The sequence below is a fragment of the Carcharodon carcharias genome (genome assembly GCF_017639515.1).
Source record: "Carcharodon carcharias isolate sCarCar2 chromosome 35 unlocalized genomic scaffold, sCarCar2.pri SUPER_35_unloc_8, whole genome shotgun sequence".
NCBI classification, from domain to species: domain Eukaryota; kingdom Metazoa; phylum Chordata; class Chondrichthyes; order Lamniformes; family Lamnidae; genus Carcharodon; species Carcharodon carcharias.
In genome coordinates this window covers 562,009-584,612 of record NW_024470724.1, presented here as the reverse complement: position 1 = coordinate 584,612, position 22,604 = coordinate 562,009, and the positions used below count along the sequence as shown (strand labels likewise).

General features: G+C 54.4%; 1 protein-coding gene across 1 annotated transcript; it reads left to right on the top strand.

Moving 5' to 3' along the window:
• The first annotated feature begins 429 nt into the window (after positions 1-429).
• LOC121274281 (transcription cofactor vestigial-like protein 4) lies at positions 430-22,177 on the top strand. The gene is made up of 5 exons (XM_041181507.1): positions 430-537; positions 6,262-6,433; positions 11,105-11,285; positions 15,883-16,006; positions 21,386-22,177. Exons 1-5 carry the CDS (start codon positions 474-476, stop codon positions 21,637-21,639), a joined length of 795 nt encoding a protein of 264 aa, XP_041037441.1. The 5' UTR covers positions 430-473; the 3' UTR covers positions 21,640-22,177.
• Positions 22,178-22,604: the final 427 nt, after the last annotated feature.

Genomic DNA, 22,604 nt, shown 5'->3' with positions numbered 1-22,604 from the left:
GACACAGAGAGACAGACAGAGAGAGAGACAGAGACAGAGAGAGAGAGAGAGACAGAGACAGAGAGAGACAGGGAGAGGGAGAACGGGTAAGAGAGAGAGTGTGTGTGTGAGAGAGAGAGAAGCTTGACTCCAAGGGTGACTGCACACCTTCGATGCCAGTGGCAACCTGTGCACATGTGAAATTCTAAGAAGCAGTTTTAAGCCTGAAGGGGGGTGGGGGGGGAAGACTTTGTGTCTCAATCGCTGAGGGGGGGTAGGCAGAGTGGGGTGATTCCCATCTCGATGTGCGGCCAGTCTCAATCCACTGGTTGCCATTCTGCACCGCGCCTCCTCTGTCCCCTGCTGACTGTGTTCTCAGGACTGGTCTCAGAGGGGGTGAACCCACTCCATCTTTCTCTCACCCCCAAACCCACCCCCACCTCTCTCCCTCTCTCCTCCACCCCACCCCACCCCACTCGACTGCAAACTTCAGAATGGCAGTGATGAATTACCAGTACATCAAAGGGATGAATGGGTTTCGAGTCTACATCTTGGAAGGTAAGGATTAGCTTCTCTGATCTCAAAAGAGAGGGACAGCTGGAAGGGAGGAGGGTGTAAGCGTGTCGGGACAAGGCTATGTCACGGGGATTGTGTCAGTCAGGCATTGTATGAGAGCGCGTTCAGTAAGTAAGTGTGAGTGGGAGTGTGTATGTGCGAGTGTGAGTGTGTGGGGGTGTGAGTGTGACTGTGTATGTGTGTGTGACAGAGTGTATGTGAGTGTATGTGAGTGTGTGCGTGTGTGTGTGCATGTGTGTGTGCGAGTGTGAGAGAGTGTGCGTGTGTGTGTGTGCGAGAGTGTGAGTGTGTGTGCTTGTGTGCGTGAGTGTGTACTTGTACGTGTGTGTGTGTGAGTGCTTGTTTGAGTGTGTGTGCGTGTGGGTGAGTGCATGTGTGAGTGAGTGCCTGTGTGTGCATTTGTGTGTGTGTGTATGTGAGAGAGTGTGTGTGTGTGTGTGTGAGAGAGTTTGTATGAGCAAGTGTGTGTGTGTCTGTGTTTATACGTGTGTGAGAGAGTGTGTGTGCGTGAATGAGTGTGTGTGAGAGATGTGTGAGCAAAAGAGAAAGTGTGTGTGAGCGAGTTGGTGTGTGTGAAAGAGTGTGTGTGCCTGTGTTTGTGTGTGTGAGTGAGCGAGTGTGTGTGTACGTGAGAGAGTGTGTGTCTGTGTTTATACGTGTGTGAGAGAGATGTGTGTGTGTGTGTGAGCAGGTTTGTGTGTGTGAGAGTGTGTGTGTCTGTGTTTGTGTGTGAGCGAGTATGTGTGTACGTGAGAGTGTTTGTATGTGTCTCTGTGCATGTGAGAGAGAGTGTGTGTGAGCAAGAGTGTGTGTGTGTGTGTGTCTGTGTTTATACGTGTGTCAGAGTGTGTGTGAGAGAGAGTGTGTGTGTGCATGAGTGAGAAAGTGTGTGTGAGAGATGTGAGTGAAAGAGAGAGTGTGTATGTGTTAGAGAGAGAGTGTGTGTGTATGAGTGTATGAGTGTGAGACAGTGTGAGTGGGTGTGTGTCCGTGTGCATGGGAGCGTACATGCGCCTGTGTGTATATGTGTGTGCGTGTGAGTGTTAGTTTGTGTCTCTATCTGTGTATGTGTGTCCATGTGTGTTTGTGAGTGAGTGCGTCAGAGACTGAGTGTGTCTGTGTATGTGTGTGTGAATGTGAGTGCATGAGTGAGTGCAAGTGAGTGAGTGCATGCATGTGTGAGTGAGTGCATGAGTGAGTGTGAGAATGTGAGTGAGTGAATGTATGTGTGAATGCATGCGTGTGTGAATGAGTGAGTGCATGTGTGAGTGCGTGCTTGTCTATGTCTGCATTTGTGTGAGAGAGAGTGTATGTGTGTGTCTGTGTTTGTGCATGTGAGAGAGAGAGGGTGTGTGTGAGCAAGAATGTGTGTGAGATGTGTGAGCGAGAGTGTATGTGGCTGTTTGTGTGTGTGAGAGAGTGTGTGCGTGAGTGAGAGAGTGAGTGTATGAGAGATATGCGTGAGCGAAAGAGAGTGTATGTGTGTGTGTGTCTGTGTTTGCATGTGTGTGTGAGAAAAGAGTGTGTGTGAGCGAGAGTGTGTGTGTGTGTGTATGTGTGGAGGAAGAGAGAGTGTGCCTGTATGTCAGACAGTGTATGTGTGTCTGAGTTTGTGTGTGTACATGTGTTAGAGAGAGAGACTGTGTGTGTGTGTGTGTGTGTGTGTGTGTGTGAGACAGTGTGAGTGAGTGTGTGTGCGTGTGCATGGGAGCGTGCATGCGCCTGTGTGTGTGTGTGTGAGAGTGTAAGATTATGTCTGTGTATGTGTGTCCATCTGTGTGTTTGTGTGTGTGCGTGTGCGTGAGAGACTGTATGTGTGTGTGTCAGAGACTGAGTGTGTGTGTGAGTGAGTGCATGTATGCGTGAGTGATTGCATGTGTGAGTGAGATGTGTGAGCAAAAGAGAAAGTGTGTGTGAGACAGTGTGTATGATTGAATGTGTGTCGGTGTTTGCATGTGTGTGAGAGAGTGTGTGCGTAAGCGAGAGAGTGAATGTGTGAGAGAGATGTGTGAGAGAAAGAGAGAATGTATGTGTGTGGGAGAGTGAGTGTGTGTTTGCATCTGTATGAGACAAGAAAATGTGTGTGTGAGAGAAGAGAGTGTATGTGTGTCCATCTGTGTGTGTGTGTGTGTGTGTATGCGTGTGAGAGAGAGAGAGAGAGAGATTGCAAGTGTGTATGTGTGGAGGGAGAGAAAGTGTGCCTGTATGTGAGACAGAGAATGTATGTGTGTCTGTGTTTGTGTGAATGAGAGAGAGAGAGGTTGTGTGTGTGTGGGTGTGTGTGTGTGTGTGCGTATGAGTGTCTGCCTGTGTGTGAGACAATGTGAGTGTGTGTGCGTGTGCATGGGGGCATGCATGCGCTTGTGTGTGCATGTGTGTTTGTGTGATTGTGTCTGCGTATGTGTGTCCATGTGCATGTGTTTGGGTGTGTTTGTGAGTGCATGTGTGCGTTTGTGAGAGACTGAGTGTGTGAGTGTGTGTGGGTGAGTGCATGTGTGTGAGTGTGTGAATGTGTGCATGCGTATGTATGTATGTGTGTGTGAGTAAGTGCATGCGTGTGTGTGAGTATGAGTGCGGGTGTGAGTGTACATGTGAGTGCATGTGTGACTGCGGTGTACAGGGAGCTTTACTCTTTATCTAACCCCGTGCTGTACCTGTCCTGGGAGTGTTTGATGGGGACAGTGCAGAGGGAGCTTTACTCTGTATCTAACCCCGTGCTGTACCTGTCCTGGGAGTGTTTGATGGGGACAGTGTAGAGGGAGCTTTACTCTGTATCTAACCCCGTGCTGTACCTGTCCTGGGAATGTTTGATGGGGACAGTGTAGAGGGATCCTTACTCTGTATCTAACCCCGTGCTGTACCTGTCCTGGGAATGTTTGATGGGGACAGTGTAGAGGGATCCTTACTCTGTATCTAACCCCGTGCTGTACCTGTCCTGGGAGTGTTTCATAGGGAAAGTGCAGAGGGAGCTTTACTCTGTATCTAACCCCATGCTGTACCTGTCCAGGGAGTGTTTCATAGGGAAAGTGCAGAGGGAGCTTTACTCTGTATCTAACCCCGTGCTGCACCTGTCCTGGGAGTGTTTGATGGGGCAGTGCAGAGGGAGCTTTACTCTGTATCTAACCCCGTGCTGTACCTGTCCTGGGAGTGTTTGATGGGGACGGTGTAGAGGGAGCTTTTCTTTGTATCTAACCCCGTGCTGTACCTCTCCTGGGAGTGTTTGATGGGGACAGTGTAGAGGGAGCTTTACTCTGTATCTAACCACGTGCTGTACCTGTCCTGGGAGTGTTTGATGGGGACAGTGTAGAGGGAGCTTTACTCTGTATCTAACCCCGTGCTGTACCTGTCCTGGGAGTGTTTGATGGGGACAGTGTAGAGGGAGATTTACTCTGTATCTAACCCCGTGCTGTACCTGTCCTGGGAGTGTTTGTGGGGACAGTGTAGAGGGAGCTTTACTCTGTATCTAACCCCGTGCTGTACCTGTCCTGGGAGTGTTTGATGGGGACAGCGTAGAGGAAATAGGGAGGATTTTGGGGGCTGCAGGAGGTTATTGAGATTTGGAGGAGTGTGGATGCTGGAACGATATGAAAACAAGGATGTGAATTTTGAAAGTGGAGGCATTGCCTGACCGGGAACCAGCGTGGTCCAGCGAGTTCAGGAGTTAATGTGTGAATTGGAGCTTGTGCGAGTCAGGATGCGGAGGGGGATCTGTGGTGCGGGGAGGCTGCTGTGTTTTGGGTGAGTTAATGTTTACAGAGTTGTGGGGCAATGAAGTTAGAGAAGCGGGAGCCAATGCGAAATGGAAACGCATCCACACTCACGTACACACACACTCCCTCACACACTCACGTACGCACACACTCCCTCACACACTCACGTACGCACACACTCCCTCACACACTCACGTACGCACACACTCCCTCACACACTCACGTACGCACACACTCCCTCACACACTCACGTACGCACACACTCCCTCACACACTCACGTACGCACACACTCCCTCACACACTCACGTACGCACACACTCCCTCACACACTCACGTGCTCACACACTCCCTCACACACTCACGTACGCACACACTCCCTCACACACTCACGTACGCACACACTCCCTCACACACTCACGTACGCACACACTCCCTCACACACTCACGTACGCACACACTCCCTCACACACTCACGTACGCACACACTCCCTCACACACTCACGTACGCACACACTCCCTCACACACTCACGTGCTCACACACTCCCTCACACACTCACGTACGCACACACTCCCTCACACACTCACGTATGCACACACTCCCTCACACACTCACGTACGCACACACTCCCTCACACACTCACGTACGCACACACTCCCTCACACACTCACGTGCTCACACACTCCCTCACACACTCACGTACGCACACACTCCCTCACACACTCACGTATGCACACACTCCCTCACACACTCACGTACGCACACACTCCCTCACACATTCACGTATGCACACACTCCCTCACACACTCACGTACGCACACACTCCCTCACACATTCACATACGCACACACTCCCTCACACACTCACGTACGCACACACTCCCTCACACACTCACGTACGCACACACTCCCTCACACACTCACGTACGCACACACTCCCTCACACACTCACGTACGCACACACTCCCTCACACACTCACGTACGCACACTCTCCCTCACACACTCACGTACGCACACACTCCCTCACACACTCACGTACGCACACACTCCCTCACACACTCACGTACGCACACACTCCCTCACACACTCACATACGCACACACTCCCTCACACATTCACGTACGCACACACTCCCTCACACATTCACGTACGCACACTCCCTCACACATTCACGTACGCACACTCTCCCTCACACACTCACACATGCAGACACTCACTTGCACATTCACCTAAGCACATGCTCCCTCACACACTCACGCGCACACATACTCCCTCACACACTCCCTCATACACTGATGCACACACACTTCCTTGCACACTCACACATGCACACATTCCCTTGCACATTCATGCACACATTTTTCTTGCTAACTCATGCCACACATTTCCTTGCACACTCACACACACACTCCCTCGCACATTCACACACACACTCCCTCACACACTTGTACACACACTCCCTCACGCACTCACACACACACATTCCCTCACACACCCATGAGTGCACACACTACCTCACACATCAAACATTCCCAGGACAGTTACAGCACGGTGTTAGATACAGAGTAAATCTCCCTCTGCACCATCCCCATCAAACACTCACAGGACAGGTACAGCACAGGGTTAGATACAGAATAAAGCTCCCTCTACACCGTCCCCATCAAACACTCCCAGGACAGGTACAGCACGGGGTTAGATACAGAGTAAAGCTCCCTCTACACCATCCTCATCAAACACTCCCAGTACACGTACAGCACGGGGTTAGATACAGAGTAAAGCTCCCTCTACACCATCCCCATCAAACACTCCCAGGACAGGTACAGCACGGGGTTAGATACAGAGTAAAGCTCCCTCTACACCGTCCCCATCAAACACTCCCAGGACAGATACAGCACTCTGAGGGGTGGAAGAAGGGAAGGAGGGAAGCGGGAGGGAGAGGGTGAATCTTGCTGGAAAAGGAGGTGGTGGCTGATTGGCGTTGTCAACTCTTCTGCAGGGCACCCAAGCTTGAAGTCGGGTGAGAGGCAGCAGCCACAAGCCAATCACAGGACAGGGCCGCCTCCAAGCTGCCCAATCAAACGCAAGCATCCGGCAGATCCCAACGGCCTTGGCCAGTCAGTGGAGGAAGGCCTTCCAGCGGCCGGGACGGCCCTCGCATTGCTTATGGTGTAAGTACAAGGTGGAAAGTGGGGTGTTACAACAACAACCGGCATCCGAAAGGCATCTTTAACAAGGCAGAACGTCCCCAGGGTGCCCCACAGGAGAGTAACTCAGACAGACTCTGACCCCGAACCACTCGAGGGGATGTTAGGGACAGGCAAACAAAAGCTCGGTCAAAGAGGTCGGTACTTAAGCGGCGTCTTAAAGGAGGAGGGAGAGAGTGAGGGAGAGAGAGAGAGGGAGGAGGGAGAGAGGGAGGAGAGGTTTACAGAAGGAATTCCAGAGTTCAGGGCCCCCCCCCCCAGGCAGCTGAAGGCACGGCCGCCAATGGTGGAGCGATGGGAATCGGGGGATGTTCAAGAGGCCGGAATTGGAGGAGCGCAGAGATCTCAGAGGGTTGTAGGAGGTTACAGAGATAGGGAGGGGTGTAGGAGGTTACAGAGATAGGGAGGGGTGTAGGAGGTTACAGAGATAGGGAGGGGTGTAGGGGCTGGAGGAAGTTACAGAGAAAGGGAGGGTTGTAGGGGGCTGGGTGAAGTTACAGTGATAGGCAGGGTTGGAGAGGCTGGTGGAGGGCACAGAGATAGGGACGGACTGGAGGAGATTATAATGAGTGGGGGGGTGTAGGGGTTGGAGGAGTTTGCAGAGATAGGGAGGGGTGTAGGAACTGGAGAAGGTGACAGAGATAAGGAGGGTTGTCGGGGCTGGAGGAGGTTACAGAGATAGGGAGGGGTGTAGGGTCTGGATGTTACAGAGATAGGGAGGGGTGTAGGGGCTGGAGGAGTTTACAGAGATAGGGAGGGGTGTAGGGACTGGAGGTTACAGAGATAGAGAGGGGTATAGGTGCTGGAGGAGGTTACAGAGATAAGGAGCGTTGTAGGGGCTGGAGGATGTTAGAGAGATAGGGAGGGGTGTAGGGGCTGGAGGAGGTTACAGAGATAGGGAGGGTTGCAGGGGCTGGAGGATGTTACAGAGATAGAGAGGGGTGTAGGGGCTGGAGGAGGTTACAGAGATAGGGAGGGGTGTAGGGGCTGGAGGAGGTTGCAGAGATAGGGAGGGATGTAGGGGCTGGAGGAGGTTACAGAGATAGTGTGGGGTGTAGTAGCTGGAGGAGGTTACAGAGATATGGAGGGGTGTAGGGGCCGGAGGAGGTTGCAGAGATAGGGAGGGATGTAGGGGCTGGAGGAGGTTACAGAGATAGGGAGGGGTGAAGGCGCTGGAAGAGGTTACAGGGATAGGGAGGGCTGTAGGGGCTGGAGGAGGTTACAGAGATAGGGAGGGGTGTAGGGGCTGGAGGAGTTTACAGAGATAGGGAGTGTTGTCAGGGCTGGAGGAGGTTACAGAGATAGGGAGGGTTGTAGGGACTGGAGGAGGTTACAGAGATAGGGAGGGGTGTAGGGACTGGAGGAGGTTACAGAGATAGGGAGGGTTGTCGTGGCTGGAGGAGGTTACAGAGATAGGGAAGGGTGTAGGGGCTGGAGGAGGTTACAGAGATAGGGAGGGGTGTAGGGACTGGAGGAGGTTACAGAGATAGGGAGGGTTGTCGTGGCTGGAGGAGGTTACAGAGATAGGGAAGGGTGTAGGGACTGGAGGAGGTTACAGAGATAGGGAGGGGTGTAGTGGCTGGAGGAGGTTACCGAGATAGGGAAGGGTGTAGGGGCTGGAGGAGGTTACAGAGATAGGGAGAGGTGTAGGGGCTGGAGGAGGTTACAGAGATAGGGAGGGCTGTAGGGGCTGGAGGTTACAGAGATAGGGAGGGGTGTAGGGGCCTGGAGGAGGTTACAGAGATAGGGAGGGGTGTAGGGGAAGGAGGATGTTACAGAGATAGAGAGGGGTGTAGGGGCTGGAGGAGGTTACAGAGATAGGGAGGGGTGTAGGGGCTGGAGGAGGTTGCAGAGATAGGGAGGGATGTAGGGGCTGGAGGAGGTTACAGAGATGGTGTGGGGTGTAGTAGCTGGAGGAGGTTACAGAGATATGGAGGGGTGTAGGGGCCGGAGGAGGTTGCAGAGATAGGGAGGGATGTAGGGGCTGGAGGAGGTTACAGAGATAGTGAGGGGTGAAGGCGCTGGAAGAGGTTACAGGGATAGGGAGGGCTGTAGGGGCTGGAGGAGGTTACAGAGATAGGGAGGGTTGTCGTGGCTGGAGGAGTTTACAGAGATAGGGAGTGTTGTCAGGGCTGGAGGAGGTTACAGAGATAGGGAGGGTTGTAGGGACTGGAGGAGGTTACAGAGATAGGGAGGGGTGTAGGGACTGGAGGAGGTTACAGAGATAGGGAGGGTTGTCGTGGCTGGAGGAGGTTACAGAGATAGGGAAGGGTGTAGGGGCTGGAGGAGGTTACAGAGATAGGGAGGGGTGTAGGGACTGGAGGAGGTTACAGAGATAGGGAGGGTTGTCGTGGCTGGAGGAGGTTACAGAGATAGGGAAGGGTGTAGGGACTGGAGGAGGTTACAGAGATAGGGAGGGGTGTAGTGGCTGGAGGAGGTTACCGAGATAGGGAAGGGTGTAGGGGCTGGAGGAGGTTACAGAGATAGGGAGGGCTGTAGGGGCTGGAGGAGGTTACAGAGATAGGGAGGGGTGTAGGGGCCTGGAAGAGGTTACAGAGATGTGGAGGGGTGTAGCGGCTGGAGGAGGTTACAGAGATAGGGAGGGGTGTAGGGGCTGGAGGAGGTTACAGAGATAGGGAGGGGTGTAGCGAGGCGGTGGGGGTATTTCAATTCTGGGTGAGAATTTGCAATGTTATCGGAGCGGCCGAGTTGATGTAAAATCTGTTGTGCTGATGAGACAGTGAGTCCGGGGGGGAATGTGGGTGAAAGGGGAAGTTAGTGCCAGGCCAGTTCTGACACCTGGCAGGAGCCGCGTTTGCAATGAGGTCGCCTTTCCGGAACGTGTCCGGCAGCTCAAGAGTGCCTGGGCCAATAACTGATTGTGGAGCTTGGGAGAAAAAACATATATCCCAAATTGGGAATAACTAACACCCAGCCCCTCCCCCCCCCGCCGCCCCAGGAAGCGCAGGCTGCAGATGTCACGTCGGACCTGGCAACAAGGCCTCAGGCTGTACCTCGGCCTAGTTTAAGGGCCCCGCCAAAAGCCTGCCTCACACAGGATTAATGTGGCAGATGATGGCAGAGGATGATTCATATGTAGCAGGATATACCAGCAGGTTATGAATCACAATATTACCATCACAACGTTTCAGTAAAACCACACATGATACCAAAGGCACCAGGATTTAACAGTCCCAGGACAGGAACAGCACGGGGTTAGATACAGAGTAAAGATCCCTCTACACTGTCCCCATCAAACACTCCCAGGACAGGTACAGCACGGGGTTAGATACAGGGTAAAGCTCCCTCTACACTGTCCCCATCAAACACTCCCAGGTATCTCGATACTATGTCTGCCATCTCTTAGTGGGTCTCGCACTCACATCCGAGACAGAAGGTTGTCAGTTTGAGGTGCCACTCCAGAGCTGCGAGCCCATTGGCCAGGAGGTCAGGGCTCTCCGCCGGGCATGCGCGTGGCGACATTGGGCACGCTTTCGGACACCTTCCCGCACGCGCACAATTCGAAGGTGGCGTTGGGTCAGTGTTGAGAGAGCGCCGCACTGTCGAAGGGTCAGTGCTGAGGGAGCGCCGCACTGTCGGAGAGTCAGTGCTGAGGGAGCGCCGCACTGTCGGAGGGTCAGTGCTGAGGGAGCGCCGCACTGTCGGAGAGTCAGTGCTGAGGGAGCGCCGCACTGTCGGAGGGTCAGTGCTGAGGGAGCGCCGCACTGTCGAAGGGTCAGTGCTGAGGGAGTGCCGCACTGTCGGAGAGTCAGTGCTGAGGGAGCGCCGCACTGTGGGAGGGTCAGTGCTGAGGGAGCGCCGCACTGTCGGAGAGTCAGTGCTGAGGGAGCGCCGCACTGTGGGAGGGTCAGTGCTGAGGGAGTGCCGCACTGTCGGAGAGTCAGTGCTGAGGGAGCGCCGCACTGTCGGAGGGTCAGTGCTGAGGGAGTGCCGCACTGTGGGAGGGTCAGTGCTGAAGGAGCGCCGCACTGTGGGAGGGTCAGCGCTGAGGGAGCGCCGCACTGTCGGAGAGTCAGTGCTGAGGGAGTGCCGCACTGTGGGAGGGTCAGTGCTGAGGGAGCGCCGCACTGTATGAGGTGCTGTCCTTCAGTGTGAGATGTTAACCCTGAGGCCCCCTGTCCGCCCTCCCAGGTGGACATAAAGCTCCCACGGCCTCCGTTGGAAGAGGAGTGAGGCGGACGGAGGTTTCCCTGTCGTCCTTCGATCGCTATTTACCCGTCAACCAACATCACCAAAAGAAAAGAACAGGTGACGCGGGCCTTTCGGCAGCGCGCCGCTCGTGGGACCTTGCTGTGCACGACTAGGCTGCCTTGCCTCCTTCGCTACGACACTGACCGCGCTGGGCAAAGAATCCCCTTCATTGGGCGGGGAGGTGGGGGGAGTTCGAGGTGAATAGTGTGTGGATGTGTTTAAGGTGGTGGGGGGGTGGGGGGGGGGGTAGTTGCTGAGCTCCACGTGACCTTTAACCCTCGTCTCCCCCCCACCCCGACGCCCCCAACCAGGCCAAGGCTCGGTCCCCTCTCCCTCCGGCCTGCTCTTCCTGGCCCCTCTCGGCGCCGCGCAAGCCCCCCCCGTGACCCTCTCACTCTCCTGTCCGTTCTTTCCCCGCGGCAGGGACAGGCCCACGGCCAGGGAGGGGCCCACCTCCCCGCAGCAGAAGCAGCAGCAGCAGCAGCAGCAGCAGGCCCCAGGCCCCCCCGCCGACCAGCCGCTGGCCCTGGTCAAGAAGCGGCCCGGTTTCAGCAGCCCGACCTCCGGCCCCCCGAGCACGCTGCCTCCCAGCATGCTCCAGCAGGTAAGCGGCCAGCTGGGTTTCGCACCCCCCACCCCCCACCCCACCCCCCCACCTCCCCCACCCCCTCTGGTTACTGACCCTCCCGCCACTGAGAACAGTTTCTCCTCATTCACTCGATCGAGACCCCCTCATGATTTTGAACCTCCCACCCCCCCCCCTTAAATTTCTCCGCTCCGAGGGGAACAATCCCGGCACCTCCGGTCTCTGCTAACGAACTGAAGAACCCCTTCCTCCCTGAGGGTCCTTCTGGTACATCCCCTCTGCAGCCCACATCACCAAGGCCCTCGACATCCTTCCCCAGGGTGCAGGGGCCAGAGTTGGATGCGTTACTCCAGCTCGGGCCTCACTAGCGGGCGACCGGTGGAGGGAGGAGAACGTCTAAGGAGCGAAATCGGTAGACCTCGCCCCATCGAAGGTTCGCAGCCATCACTCCCTCTGCTCGCTGAGCCACTCTGGCTCCATGTTAAAGCAACGCCTCGATTTAAAAATACACATCCTTATTCTCTAAACCCTCCAGGTTCCTCACCCTCTCCCCTCCATAATTCTCTAACCTCCTCCAGCCTCGACAACCCTCCCTATCTCTGTAACCTCCTCCAGCCTACACCCCTCCCTATCTTTGTAACCGCCTCGAGCCCCTACAACACTCTCTATCTCTGTAACCTCCTCCAGCCCCTACAACACTCCCTATCTCTGTAACCTCCTCCAGCCCTGACAACACTCCCTATCTCTGTAACCTCCTCCAGTCACTACACCCCTCCCTATTTCTGTAACCTCCTCCAGCCCCTACACCCCTCCCTATCTCTGTAACCTCCTCCAGCCCTGACAACACTCCCTATCTCTGTAACCTGATCCAGTCACGACACCCCTCCCTATTTCTGTAACCTCCTCCAGCCCCTACAACCCCTCCCTATCTCTGTAACCTCCTCCAGCCCCTACAACCCTCCCTATGTCTGTCACCTCCTACAGCCACTACAACCCTCCCTAGCTCTGTAACCTCCGCCAGCCCCCACAACACTCCCTATCTCTGTAACCTCCTCCAGCCCCGACAACCCTCCTTATCTCTGTAACCTCCTCCAGCCCCTATACCCTTCCCAATCTCTGTAACCTCCTCCATCCCCTACACCCCTCCCTATCTCTGTAACTTCCTCCAGTCTCTACACCCCTCCCTATCTCTGTAACCTCCTCCAGCCCCTACAACCCTCCATATCTCTGTAACCTCCTCCAGCCCATACACACCTCCCTATCTCTGTAACCTCCTCCAGCCCCTACACCCCTCCCTATCTCTGTAACTTCCTCCAGCCTCTACACCCCTCCCTATCTCTGTAACCTCTTCCAGCCCTTACAACCCTCACTATCTCTGTAACCTCCTCCAGTCCCTACAACCCTCCCTATCTCTGTAACCTCCTCCAGCCCATACAACCCCCCCATCTCTGTAACCTCCTCCAGCCGCTACACCCCTCCCTATCTCTGTAACCTCCTCCAGCCCCTACAACCCTCCCCATCTCTGTAACCTCCTCCAGCCCCTACAACCCTCCCCATCTCTGTAATCTCCTCCAGCCCCTACAACCCTCCTTATCTTTGTAACCTCCCCCAGCCCCTACAACCCTCCCTATCTCTGTAACCCCCTCCAGCCCCTACAACCCTCCCTATCCCTGTAACCTCCTCCAGCCCCTACACCTCTCCCTATCTCTGTAACCTCCTCCAGCCCCTACAACCCTCCCTAACTCTGTAACTTCCTGCAGCCCCTACACCCCTCCCTATCTCTGTAACCTCCTCCAGCCCCTACAACCCTCCCTATCTCTGTAACCTCCTCCAGTCCCTACAACACTCCCTATCTCTGTAACCTCCTCCAGCCCCTACACCCCTATCTCTGTAACCTCCTCCAGCCCCTACAACCCTTCCTATCTCTGTAACCTCCTGCAGCCCCTACAGCCCTCCCTATCTCTGTAACCTCCTCCAGCCCCTACAACCCTCCCTATCTGTGTAACCTCCTCCAGCCCCTACACCCCTATCTCTGTAACCTCCTCCAGCCCCTACAACCCTTCCTATCTCTGTAACCTCCTGCAGCCCCTACACCCCTCCCTATTTCTGTAACCTCCTCCAGCCCCTACAACCCTCCCTATCTCTGTAACCTCCCCTAGCCCCTACACCTCTCCCTATCTCTGTAACCTCCTCCAGCCCCTACAACCCTCCCAATCTCTGTAACCTCCTACAACCCTCCGAGATCTCTGATCTCCTCCAATTCTGGCCTCTCGAGCATCCCCCGATTCCCATCGCTCCACCATTGGCGGCCGTGCCTTCAGCTGCCTGGGGGGGGCCCTGAGCTCTGGAATTCCCTCCCTGAACCTCTCCACCTCCCTCTCTCTCTATCTCTCTCTCCTCCTTTGGGAAGCTCCTTAAAAACTGATCTCTCTGACCGAGCGTTAGCTCACCTGTCTCTAATATCCCCGCGTGTGGCTCGGGGTCAGAGTGTGTCCGATTTACACTCCGGTGAAGTGCCCTGGGGATGGTTAACTCGGTTAAAGAGGGCGGCCAGATATTCCCCGGAGTGCAGAAGGACGAGAGGTGATCACACTGAAACGTTTTAAACTCTTCAAAGCATCTTCGGCCAGGCCTTGGTCTCCCCTGGGCCGCTGGCTCTTCCCTGTCTCCGGCCTGTCTACTGACATGTCATCCTGGGGTCTGCTGTTGTTTAGAAGCATCATCCTTTCGTTTCTCCTCTTCTCCACGACGTAGACACTCGAGGATCCAGCATTACTTTTTAACACTTTTGCCAACTGTCTATCATAGACTTGTTAAAGTTCACCCAGATATGTCTCGTCAGAGGCTGGGAATCCTGCGGAGAGTAACTCACCTCCTGACTCCCCCAAAGCCTGTCCACCATCTACAAAGCACAAGTCAGGAGTGTGATGGGACATTCCCCACTTGCCTGGATGAGTGCAGCTCCCACAACACTCAAGAAGCTCGACACCATCCAGGACAAAGCAGCCCCGCTTGATGGGCACCCCATCCGCAAACATTCACTCACTCCACCACCGACGCACAGTGGCAGCAGTGTGTGTACCATCTACAAGATGCACTGCAGCAACTCGCCAAGGCTCCTTCGACAGCGCCGCCCAAACCCACCACCTCTACCACCTCTAGAAGGACAAGGGCAGCAGACACACGGGGGAGACACTACCCCCGGCAGGGCTATAAAGTCCAGGCTCAGCCCCCTTGTGCCGATCCTCGGAGAGCCAGTATTCACCCTTTGTGGAAGGCCGCATTGTGAGGAAGAGCAGATGGGGAAATAGGGACAGGAGGAGGCCCAATCAGCCCCTCTCGAGCCTGTTACACAGGAACAGGAGGAGGCCATTCAGCCCCTCTCGAGCCTGTTACACAGGAACAGGAGGAGGCCATTCAGCCCCTCTCGAGCCTGTTACACAGGAACAGGAGGAGGCCCCATTCAGCCCCTCTCGAGCCTGTTACACAGGAACAGGAGGAGGCCATTCAGCCCCTCTCAAGCCTGTTACACAGGAACAGGAGGAGTTCCATTCAGCCCCTCTCGAGACTGTTACACAGGAACAGGAGGAGGTCCATTCAGCCCCTCTCGAGCCTGTTACACAGGAACAGGAGGAGCCCATTCAGCCGCCTCCTCGAGCCTGTAACACAGGAACAGGAGGAGGCCATTCAGCCCCTCTCGAGCCTGTAACACAGGAACAGGAGGAGGCTATTCAGCCACTCTCGAGCCTGTTACACAGGAACAGGAGGAGTCAAATCAGCCCCTCTCGGGCCTGTTACACAGGAACAGCAGGAGGCCATTCAGCCCCTCTCAAGCCTGCAACGCAGGAAGAGGAAGAGGCCCATTCGGCCCCCCCCACTCGCACCTGCTCCACCACTCAATAACCACCAACCACTGCGGCCGACCTTCGAACCCGGACACCGCATTCCCCGCCCCCTCCGATCCCTCGCCCTCTGTCTCGAACGGACTGAAGCCTCCTCGGGGCTCGGGAAATTGACGGGGTCGCCCCCTCCACCCCCCCCACCGAGCCCTCGGAGCGAAGGGAGTTCCCCTCGCCTCCTTCCAAGACAGCCTTACCCTGCGACAGTGACAACCCACCCCACCCCCCCACACAACAATGCCCCACCGCCACCCCGGGTTCTAGACTCTCCAGCCGGAGAGAGCGGGGTAGGGGGGGAGGGGGAGAGGGGGAAGGGGAGGGGGGAGAGAGGGGGAACGGCCTCCTGGCGTTGAAGCAGCCAAACCCCCTTCAGAGTTTTCAATATTTCAATGCGATCGTCCCTCCTCCTGCCGAAATCCGAGGTGGGGGTGGGGGGGTATGGGATGTTCTGCTCGATCCCCTTGGGAAAGAGAATTAATGCCGGCCACCACCCCACCACCCCCAACCTCTACTGAGCTGTGGCCTGGCCAGAACTGACCGTCCGCGGGTTCCATTCCGGAGCTGGTGGGGTAGGGGGCGCGAAAGCCTAGACGTGTAGGCCCGAACCCCGCCCCCACCAGCCCGGGAATTCCGGCCGACTCGCGCGCTGAGCGATGACCTGTGACCTGTGACCTGTGCCCTCGCTCTCTCTCTCTCTCCCCACCCCCCTCACACAGATGAGGCCGTCGGTGATCACATGCACTTCCTCCGGCTACCAGCGGTGTGGGCATTCCCGGGCGGCGGCCCCACCCCACGGGCAACAGGCGGCCGTGTCTGTCACCTACAGCTCGGGCAGTGAGGGTGAGTCCAGAGGGGTGTATGGGGGGGTATATCAGAGTGTTACAGTGAGTTGTGTGGGGTATATCAGAGTGTTACAGTGAGGGGTGCGGGGTATATCAGTGTTACAGTGAGGGGTGTGGGGTACATCAGAGTGTCACAGTGAGGGGTGTGGGGCATATCAGAGTGATACAGTGAGGGGTGTGGGGTATATCACAGTGTCACAGTGAGGGGTGTGGGGTATATCAGAGTGTCACGGTGAGAGGTGTGGGGTATATCAGTGTTACAGTGAGGGGTGTGGGGTGTATCAGAGTGTTACAGTGAGGGTTCTGGGGTGTATCAGAGTGTTAAAGTGAGGGGTGTGGGGTATATCAGAGTGTCACAGTGAGGGGTGTGGGGTATATCAGAGTGTTACAGTGAGGGGTGTGGGGTATATCAGAGTGTCACAGTGAGGGGTGTGGGGTATATCAGAGTGTTACAGTGAGGGTTGTGGGGTGTATCAGAGTGTTACAGTGAGGGGTATGGGCTATATCAGAGTGTCACAGTGAGGGGTGTGGGGTATATCAGAGTGTTACAGTGAGGGGTGTGGGGTATATCAGAGTGTTACAGTGAGGTGTGGGGTATATCAATGTGTTACAGTGAGGGGTGTGGGGTATATCAGAGTGTTACAGTGAGTGGTGTGGGGTATATCAGAGTGTTACAGTGAGGGGTGTGGGATATAGCAGTGTGTTATAGTGAGGGGTGTGGCGTATATCAGAGTGTTACAGTGAGGGGTGTGGGGTATATCAGAGTGTCACAGTGAGGGGTGTGGGGTATATCAGAGTGTTACAGTGAGGGTTGTGGGTTATGTCAGAGTGTTACAGTGAGGGGTGTGGGGTATATCAGAGTGTCACAGTGAGGGGTGTGGGGTATATCAGAGTGTTACAGTGAGCAGTGTGGGGTATTTCAGACTGTCACAGTGAGGGGTGTGGGGTATATCAGAGTGTTACAGTGAGGGGTGTGGGTTATATCAATGTGTTACAGTGAGGGATGTGGGGTATATCAATGTGTTACAGTGAGGCGTGTGGGGTATATCAGAGTGTTACAGTGAGGGGTGTGGGGTATATCAGAGTGTCACAGTGAGGAGTGTGGGGTATATCAGCATGTTACAGTGAGGGGTGTGGGGTATATCAAAGTGTCACAGTGAGGAGTGTGGGGTATATCAGAGTGTTACAGTGAGGGGTGTGGGGTATATCAGAGTGTTACAGTGAGGGGTGTGGGGTATATCAGAGTGTTACAGTGAGGGGTGTGGGGTATATCAGAGTGTCACAGTGAGGGGTGTGGGGTTTATCAGTGTTACAGTGAGGGGTGTGGGGTATATCAGAGTGTCACAGTGAGGGGTGTGGGGTATATCTGAGTGTTACAGTGAGGGGTGTGGGGTATATCAGAGTGTTACAGTGAGGTGTGGGGTATATCAGAGTGTCACAGTGAGGGCTGTGGGGTATATCAGTGTTACAGTGAGGGGTGTGGGGTATATCAGAATGTTACAGTGAGAGGTGTGGGGTATATCAGAGTGTTACAGTGAGGTGTGTGGGGTATATCAGAGTGTTACAGTGAGGGGTGTGGGGTATATCAGAGTGTCACAGTGAGGGGTGTGGGGTATATCAGAGTGTTACATTGAGGGTTGTGGGTTATGTCAGAGTGTTACAGTGAGGGGTGTGGGGTATATCAATGTGTTACAGTGAGGCGTGTGGGGTATATCAGAGTGTTACTGTGAGGGGTGTGGGGTATATCAGAGTGTTACAGTGAGGGGTGTGGGGTATATCAGAGTGTTACAGTGAGGTGTGTTTGGTATATCAGAGTGTCACAGTGAGGGGTGTGGGGTATATCAGAGTGTTACAGTGAGGGGTGTGGGGTATATCGGCATGTTACAGTGAGGGGTGTGGGGTATATCAAAGTGTCACAGTGAGGAGTGTGGGGTATATCAGAGTGTTACAGTGAGGGGTGTGGGGTATATCAGAGTGTTACAGTGAGGGGTGTGGGGTATATCAGAGTGTTACAGTGAGGGGTGTGGGGTATATCAGAGTGTTACAGTGAGGGGTGTGGGGTATATCAGAGTGTCACAGTGAGGGGTGTGGGGTTTATCAGTGTTACAGTGAGGGGTGTGGGGTATATCAGAGTGTCACAGTGAGGGGTGTGGGGTATATCTGAGTGTTACAGTGAGGGGTGTGGGGTATATCAGAGTGTTACAGTGAGGTGTGGGGTATATCAGAGTGTCACAGTGAGGGGTGTGGGGTATATCAGTGTTACAGTGAGGGGTGTGGGGTATATCAGAGTGTCACACTGAGGGGTGTGGGGTATATCAGAGTGTTACAGTGAGGGGTGTGGGGTATATCAGAGTGTTACAGTGAGGTGCGGGGTATATCAGAGTGATACAGTGAGAGGTGTGGGGTATATCAGAGTGTTACAGTGAGGTGTGTGGGGTATATCAGAGTGTTACAGTGAGGGGTGTGGGGTATATCAGAGTGTGATAGTGAGGGGTGTGCAGTATATCAGAGTGTTAAAGTGAGGGGTGTGGGGTATATCAGAGTGTTACTTTGAGGGGTGTGGGGTATATCAGAATGTTACAGTGAGGGGTGTGCGGTATATCAGAGTGTTACAGTGAGGGTTGTGGGGTATATCAGAGTGTTACAGTGAGGGGGTGTGGGGTATATCAGAGTATTACAGTGAGGTGTGGGGTATATCAGAGTGTCACAGTGAGGGGTGTGGGGTATATCAGAGTGTTACAGTGAGGGTTGTGGGTTATGTCAGAGTGTTACAGTGAGGGGTGTGGGGTATATCAATGTGTTACAGTGAGGCGTGTGGGGTATATCAGAGTGTTACAGTGAGGGGTGTGGGGTATATCAGAGTGTTACAGTGAGGGGTGTGGGGTATATCAGAGTGTTACAGTGAGGTGTGTTTGGTATATCAGAGTGTCACAGTGAGGGGTGTGGGGTATATCAGAGTGTTACAGTGAGGGGTGTGGGGTATATCAGCATGTTACAGTGAGGGGTGTGGGGTATATCAAAGTGTCACAGTGAGGAGTGTGGGGTATATCAGAGTGTTACAGTGAGGGGTGTGGGGTATATCAGAGTGTTACAGTGAGGGGTGTGGGGTATATCAGAGTGTTACAGTGAGGGGTGTGGGGTATATCAGAGTGTTACAGTGAGGGGTGTGGGGTATATCAGAGTGTCACAGTGAGGGGTGTGGGGTTTATCAGTGTTACAGTGAGGGGTGTGGGGTATATCAGAGTGTCACAGTGAGGGGTGTGGGGTATATCAGAGCGTTACAGTGAGGTGTGGGGTATATCAGAGTGTCACAGTGAGGGGTGTGGGGTATATCAGTGTTACAGTGAGGGGTGTGGGGTATATCAGAGTGTCACAGTGAGGGGTGTGGGGTATATCAGAGTGTTACAGTGAGGGGTGTGGGGTATATCAGAGTGTTACAGTGAGGTGCGGGGTATATCAGAGTGATACAGTGAGAGGTGTGGGGTATATCAGAGTGATACAGTGAGAGGTGTGGTGTATATCAGAGTGATACAGTGAGAGGTGTGGGGTATATCAGAGTGTTACAGTGAGGTGTGTGGGGTATATCAGAGTGTTACAGTGAGGGGTGTGGGGTATATCAGAGTGTTATAGTGAGGGGTGTGCAGTATATCAGAGTGTTAAAGTGAGGGGTGTGGGGTATATCAGAGTGTTACTTTGAGGGGTGTGGGGTATATCAGAATGTTACAGTGAGGGGTGTGCGGTATATCAGAGTGTTACAGTGAGGGTTGTGGGGTATATCAGAGTGTTACAGTGAGGGAGTGTGTAGTATATCAGAGTGTTACAGTGAGGGGTGTGGGGTATATCAGAGTGTTACAGTGAGGGGTGTGGGATATATCAGAGTGTTACAGTGAGGGGGTGTGGGGTATATCAGAGTGTTACAGTGAGGGGTGTGGGGTATATCAGAGTGTTACAGTGAGGTGTGTGGGGTATATCAGAGTGTTACAGTGAGGGGTGTGGGGTATATCAGAGTGTTATAGTGAGGGGTGTGTGGTATATCAGAGTGTTACAGTGAGGGGTGTGGGGTATATCAGAGTGTTAAAGTGAGGGGGTGTGGGGTATATCAGAATGTTAGAGTGAGAGGTGTGGGGTATATCAGAGTGTTACAGTGAGGGGTGTGGGGTATATCAGAGTGTTATAGTGAGGGGTGTGTGGTATATCAGAGTGTTACAGTGAGGGGTGTGCGGTATATCAGAGTGTTACAGTGAGGGGTGTGGGGTATATCAGAGTGTTACAGTGAGGGAGTGTGGGGTATATCAGAGTGTTACAGTGAGGGGTGTGGGGTATATCAGAGTGTTACAGTGAGGGGTGTGGGGTATATCAGAGTGTTATAGTGAGGGGTGTGTGGTATATCAGAGTGTTACAGTGAGGGGTGTGCGGTATATCAGAGTGTTACAGTGAGGGGTGTGGGGTATATCAGAGTGTTACAGTGAGGGAGTGTGGGGTATATCAGAGTGTTACAGTGAGGGGTGTGGGGTATATCAGAGTGTTACAGTGAGGGGTGTGGGATATAGCAGAGTGTTACAGTGAGGGGGTGTGGGGTATATCAGAGTGTTACAGTGAGGGGTGTGGGGTATATCAGAGTGTTACAGTGAGGGGTGTGCGGTATATCAGAGTGTTACAGTGAGGGGTGTGGGGTATATCAGAATGTTACAGTGAGGGGTGTGGGGTATATCAGAGTGTTACAGTAAGGGGTGTGGGGTATATCAGAGTGTTACAGTGAGGGGGTGTGGGGTATATCAGAGTGTTACAGTGAGGGGTGTGGGGTATATCAGAGTGTTACAGTGAGGGGTGTGCGGTATATCAGAGTGTTATAGTGAGGGGTGTTGGTTATATCAGAATTACAGTGATGGATTCCTATTGTACATACTGAGCCTCCCGGGTCCCTTCAACATTTCTTGTGACTGTCTCTTGAACTCATGTTTCATCCACTTGCACAGACTCATTCCCAGGAGGCCTTAATTTTTACAATGTGACTGTGTAAATTACATCCTTATCAATGTCATAAAGTACCTGAGATACAGAGTAAAGCTCCCTTTACACCGTCCCCATCAATCACTCCCAGGACAGGTAGAGCATGGAGTTAGATACAGAGTAAAGCTCCCTCTACACTGTCCACATCAAACACTCCCAGGACAGGTACAGCACGGGGTTAGATACAGAGTAAAGCTCCCTCTACACCGTCCCCATCAAACACTCCCAGGACAGGTACAGCACGGGGTAAGATACAGAGTAAAACTCCCTCTACACCGTCCCCGTCAGACACCTCTCCACGTGTGGCCTTTGCCAGCCCTTCATGCCTCCACCTTTCTCTCTCTCTCTCTCTGCCTCTCCTCGCCAGGTACTGACCAGACTGTCTCCTGTGACTCCGTGGTGGACGAGCATTTCCGGCGGAGCCTGGGCTGTGACTACCAGCTGCCCGCCAGCGCTGCCAACTCCGTCTCCATCTCGGGCTGCGTCGATGACCACTTCGCCAAGGCTCTGGGCGACAAGTGGCTTCAGATCAAAGGTTCGGCCGCCTCCAGCCCTGGCGCTTCGGAGCTGCCAAGCGAAGAGGCTCCTTCCCCGAGCCTGGCACCCACTGTCCTCTCGTAGCCTGCGGGATCCATGAGTATGGGACAACCCCCGCCTCCCTTGCCCCCCCAACACTCCCCCCAACACCGCTCACCCCGCCTCACGCACGTCCTCCCGGATTAGGAACTGCCCTCCAACCAATCCCACGACTGAAGGGGTCAAAGGTATCTCGGAGGGTTGGCACCGCCACCCCCCCACAACGTGCCCCCACTTTCTGGATTCGGCAGGGGTGCGGTGTGTTTGGATGGTCCTCCTCAGTGCCTGGCAACATAGGCTACGTGAACAGTGAACATCGGGACTGGTATAACAGCCGTACCAATTTCTCGTCGTCCCCCCCCCACAGTCCACACTGAGCTTCGTAGGTTCATTCCTGTCGAGAAACTCAACCCTGAGCTGATTTACGCTCCGTTGACCCCGGGGAGATCTCCAACTGCGTCCCGACTCTCCATTCACGCCCTCCACCCCCGACGCACAGGGGCAGCAGTGTGTGTACCATCTACAAGATGCACTGCAGCAACTCGCCAAGGCTCCTTCGACAGCGCCACCCAAACCCACCACCTCTACCACCTAGAAGGACAAGGGCAGCAGACACATGGGGAACACCACCACCTGCAAGTTCCCCTCCGAGCCACTCACCATCCCGACTTGGAAATATATCGGCCGTTCCTTCACTGTCGCTGGGTCAAAATCCTGGAACTCCCTCCCTAACAGCACGGTGGGTGTACCTACACCACACGGGACAAAATCCTGGAACTCCCTCCCTAACAGCACGGTGGGTGTACCTACACCACACGGGGACAAAATCCTGGAACTCCCTCCCTAACAGCACGGTGGGTGTACCTACACCACACGGGGACAAAATCCTGGAACTCCCTCCCTAACAGCACGGTGGGTGTACCTACACCACACGGGGACTGCAGCGGCTCAAGAAGGCGGCTCACCCACCACCTTCCCAAGGGGCAACTGGCGATGGGCAATAAATGCTT

What these genes read in the sequence shown, in the direction of transcription:
- LOC121274281 (XM_041181507.1), top strand. Translation starts at nt 474, where the DNA reads ATGGCAGTGATGAATTACCAGTACATCAAAGGGATGAATGGGTTTCGA. An exon ending in TCGAGTCTACATCTTGGAAG is followed by an intron (nt 538 to 6,261) that starts GTAAGGATTAGC and finishes ACTCTTCTGCAG; the next exon opens with GGCACCCAAGCTTGAAGTCG. An exon ending in CTACAGCTCGGGCAGTGAGG is followed by an intron (nt 16,007 to 21,385) that starts GTGAGTCCAGAG and finishes TCTCCTCGCCAG; the next exon opens with GTACTGACCAGACTGTCTCC.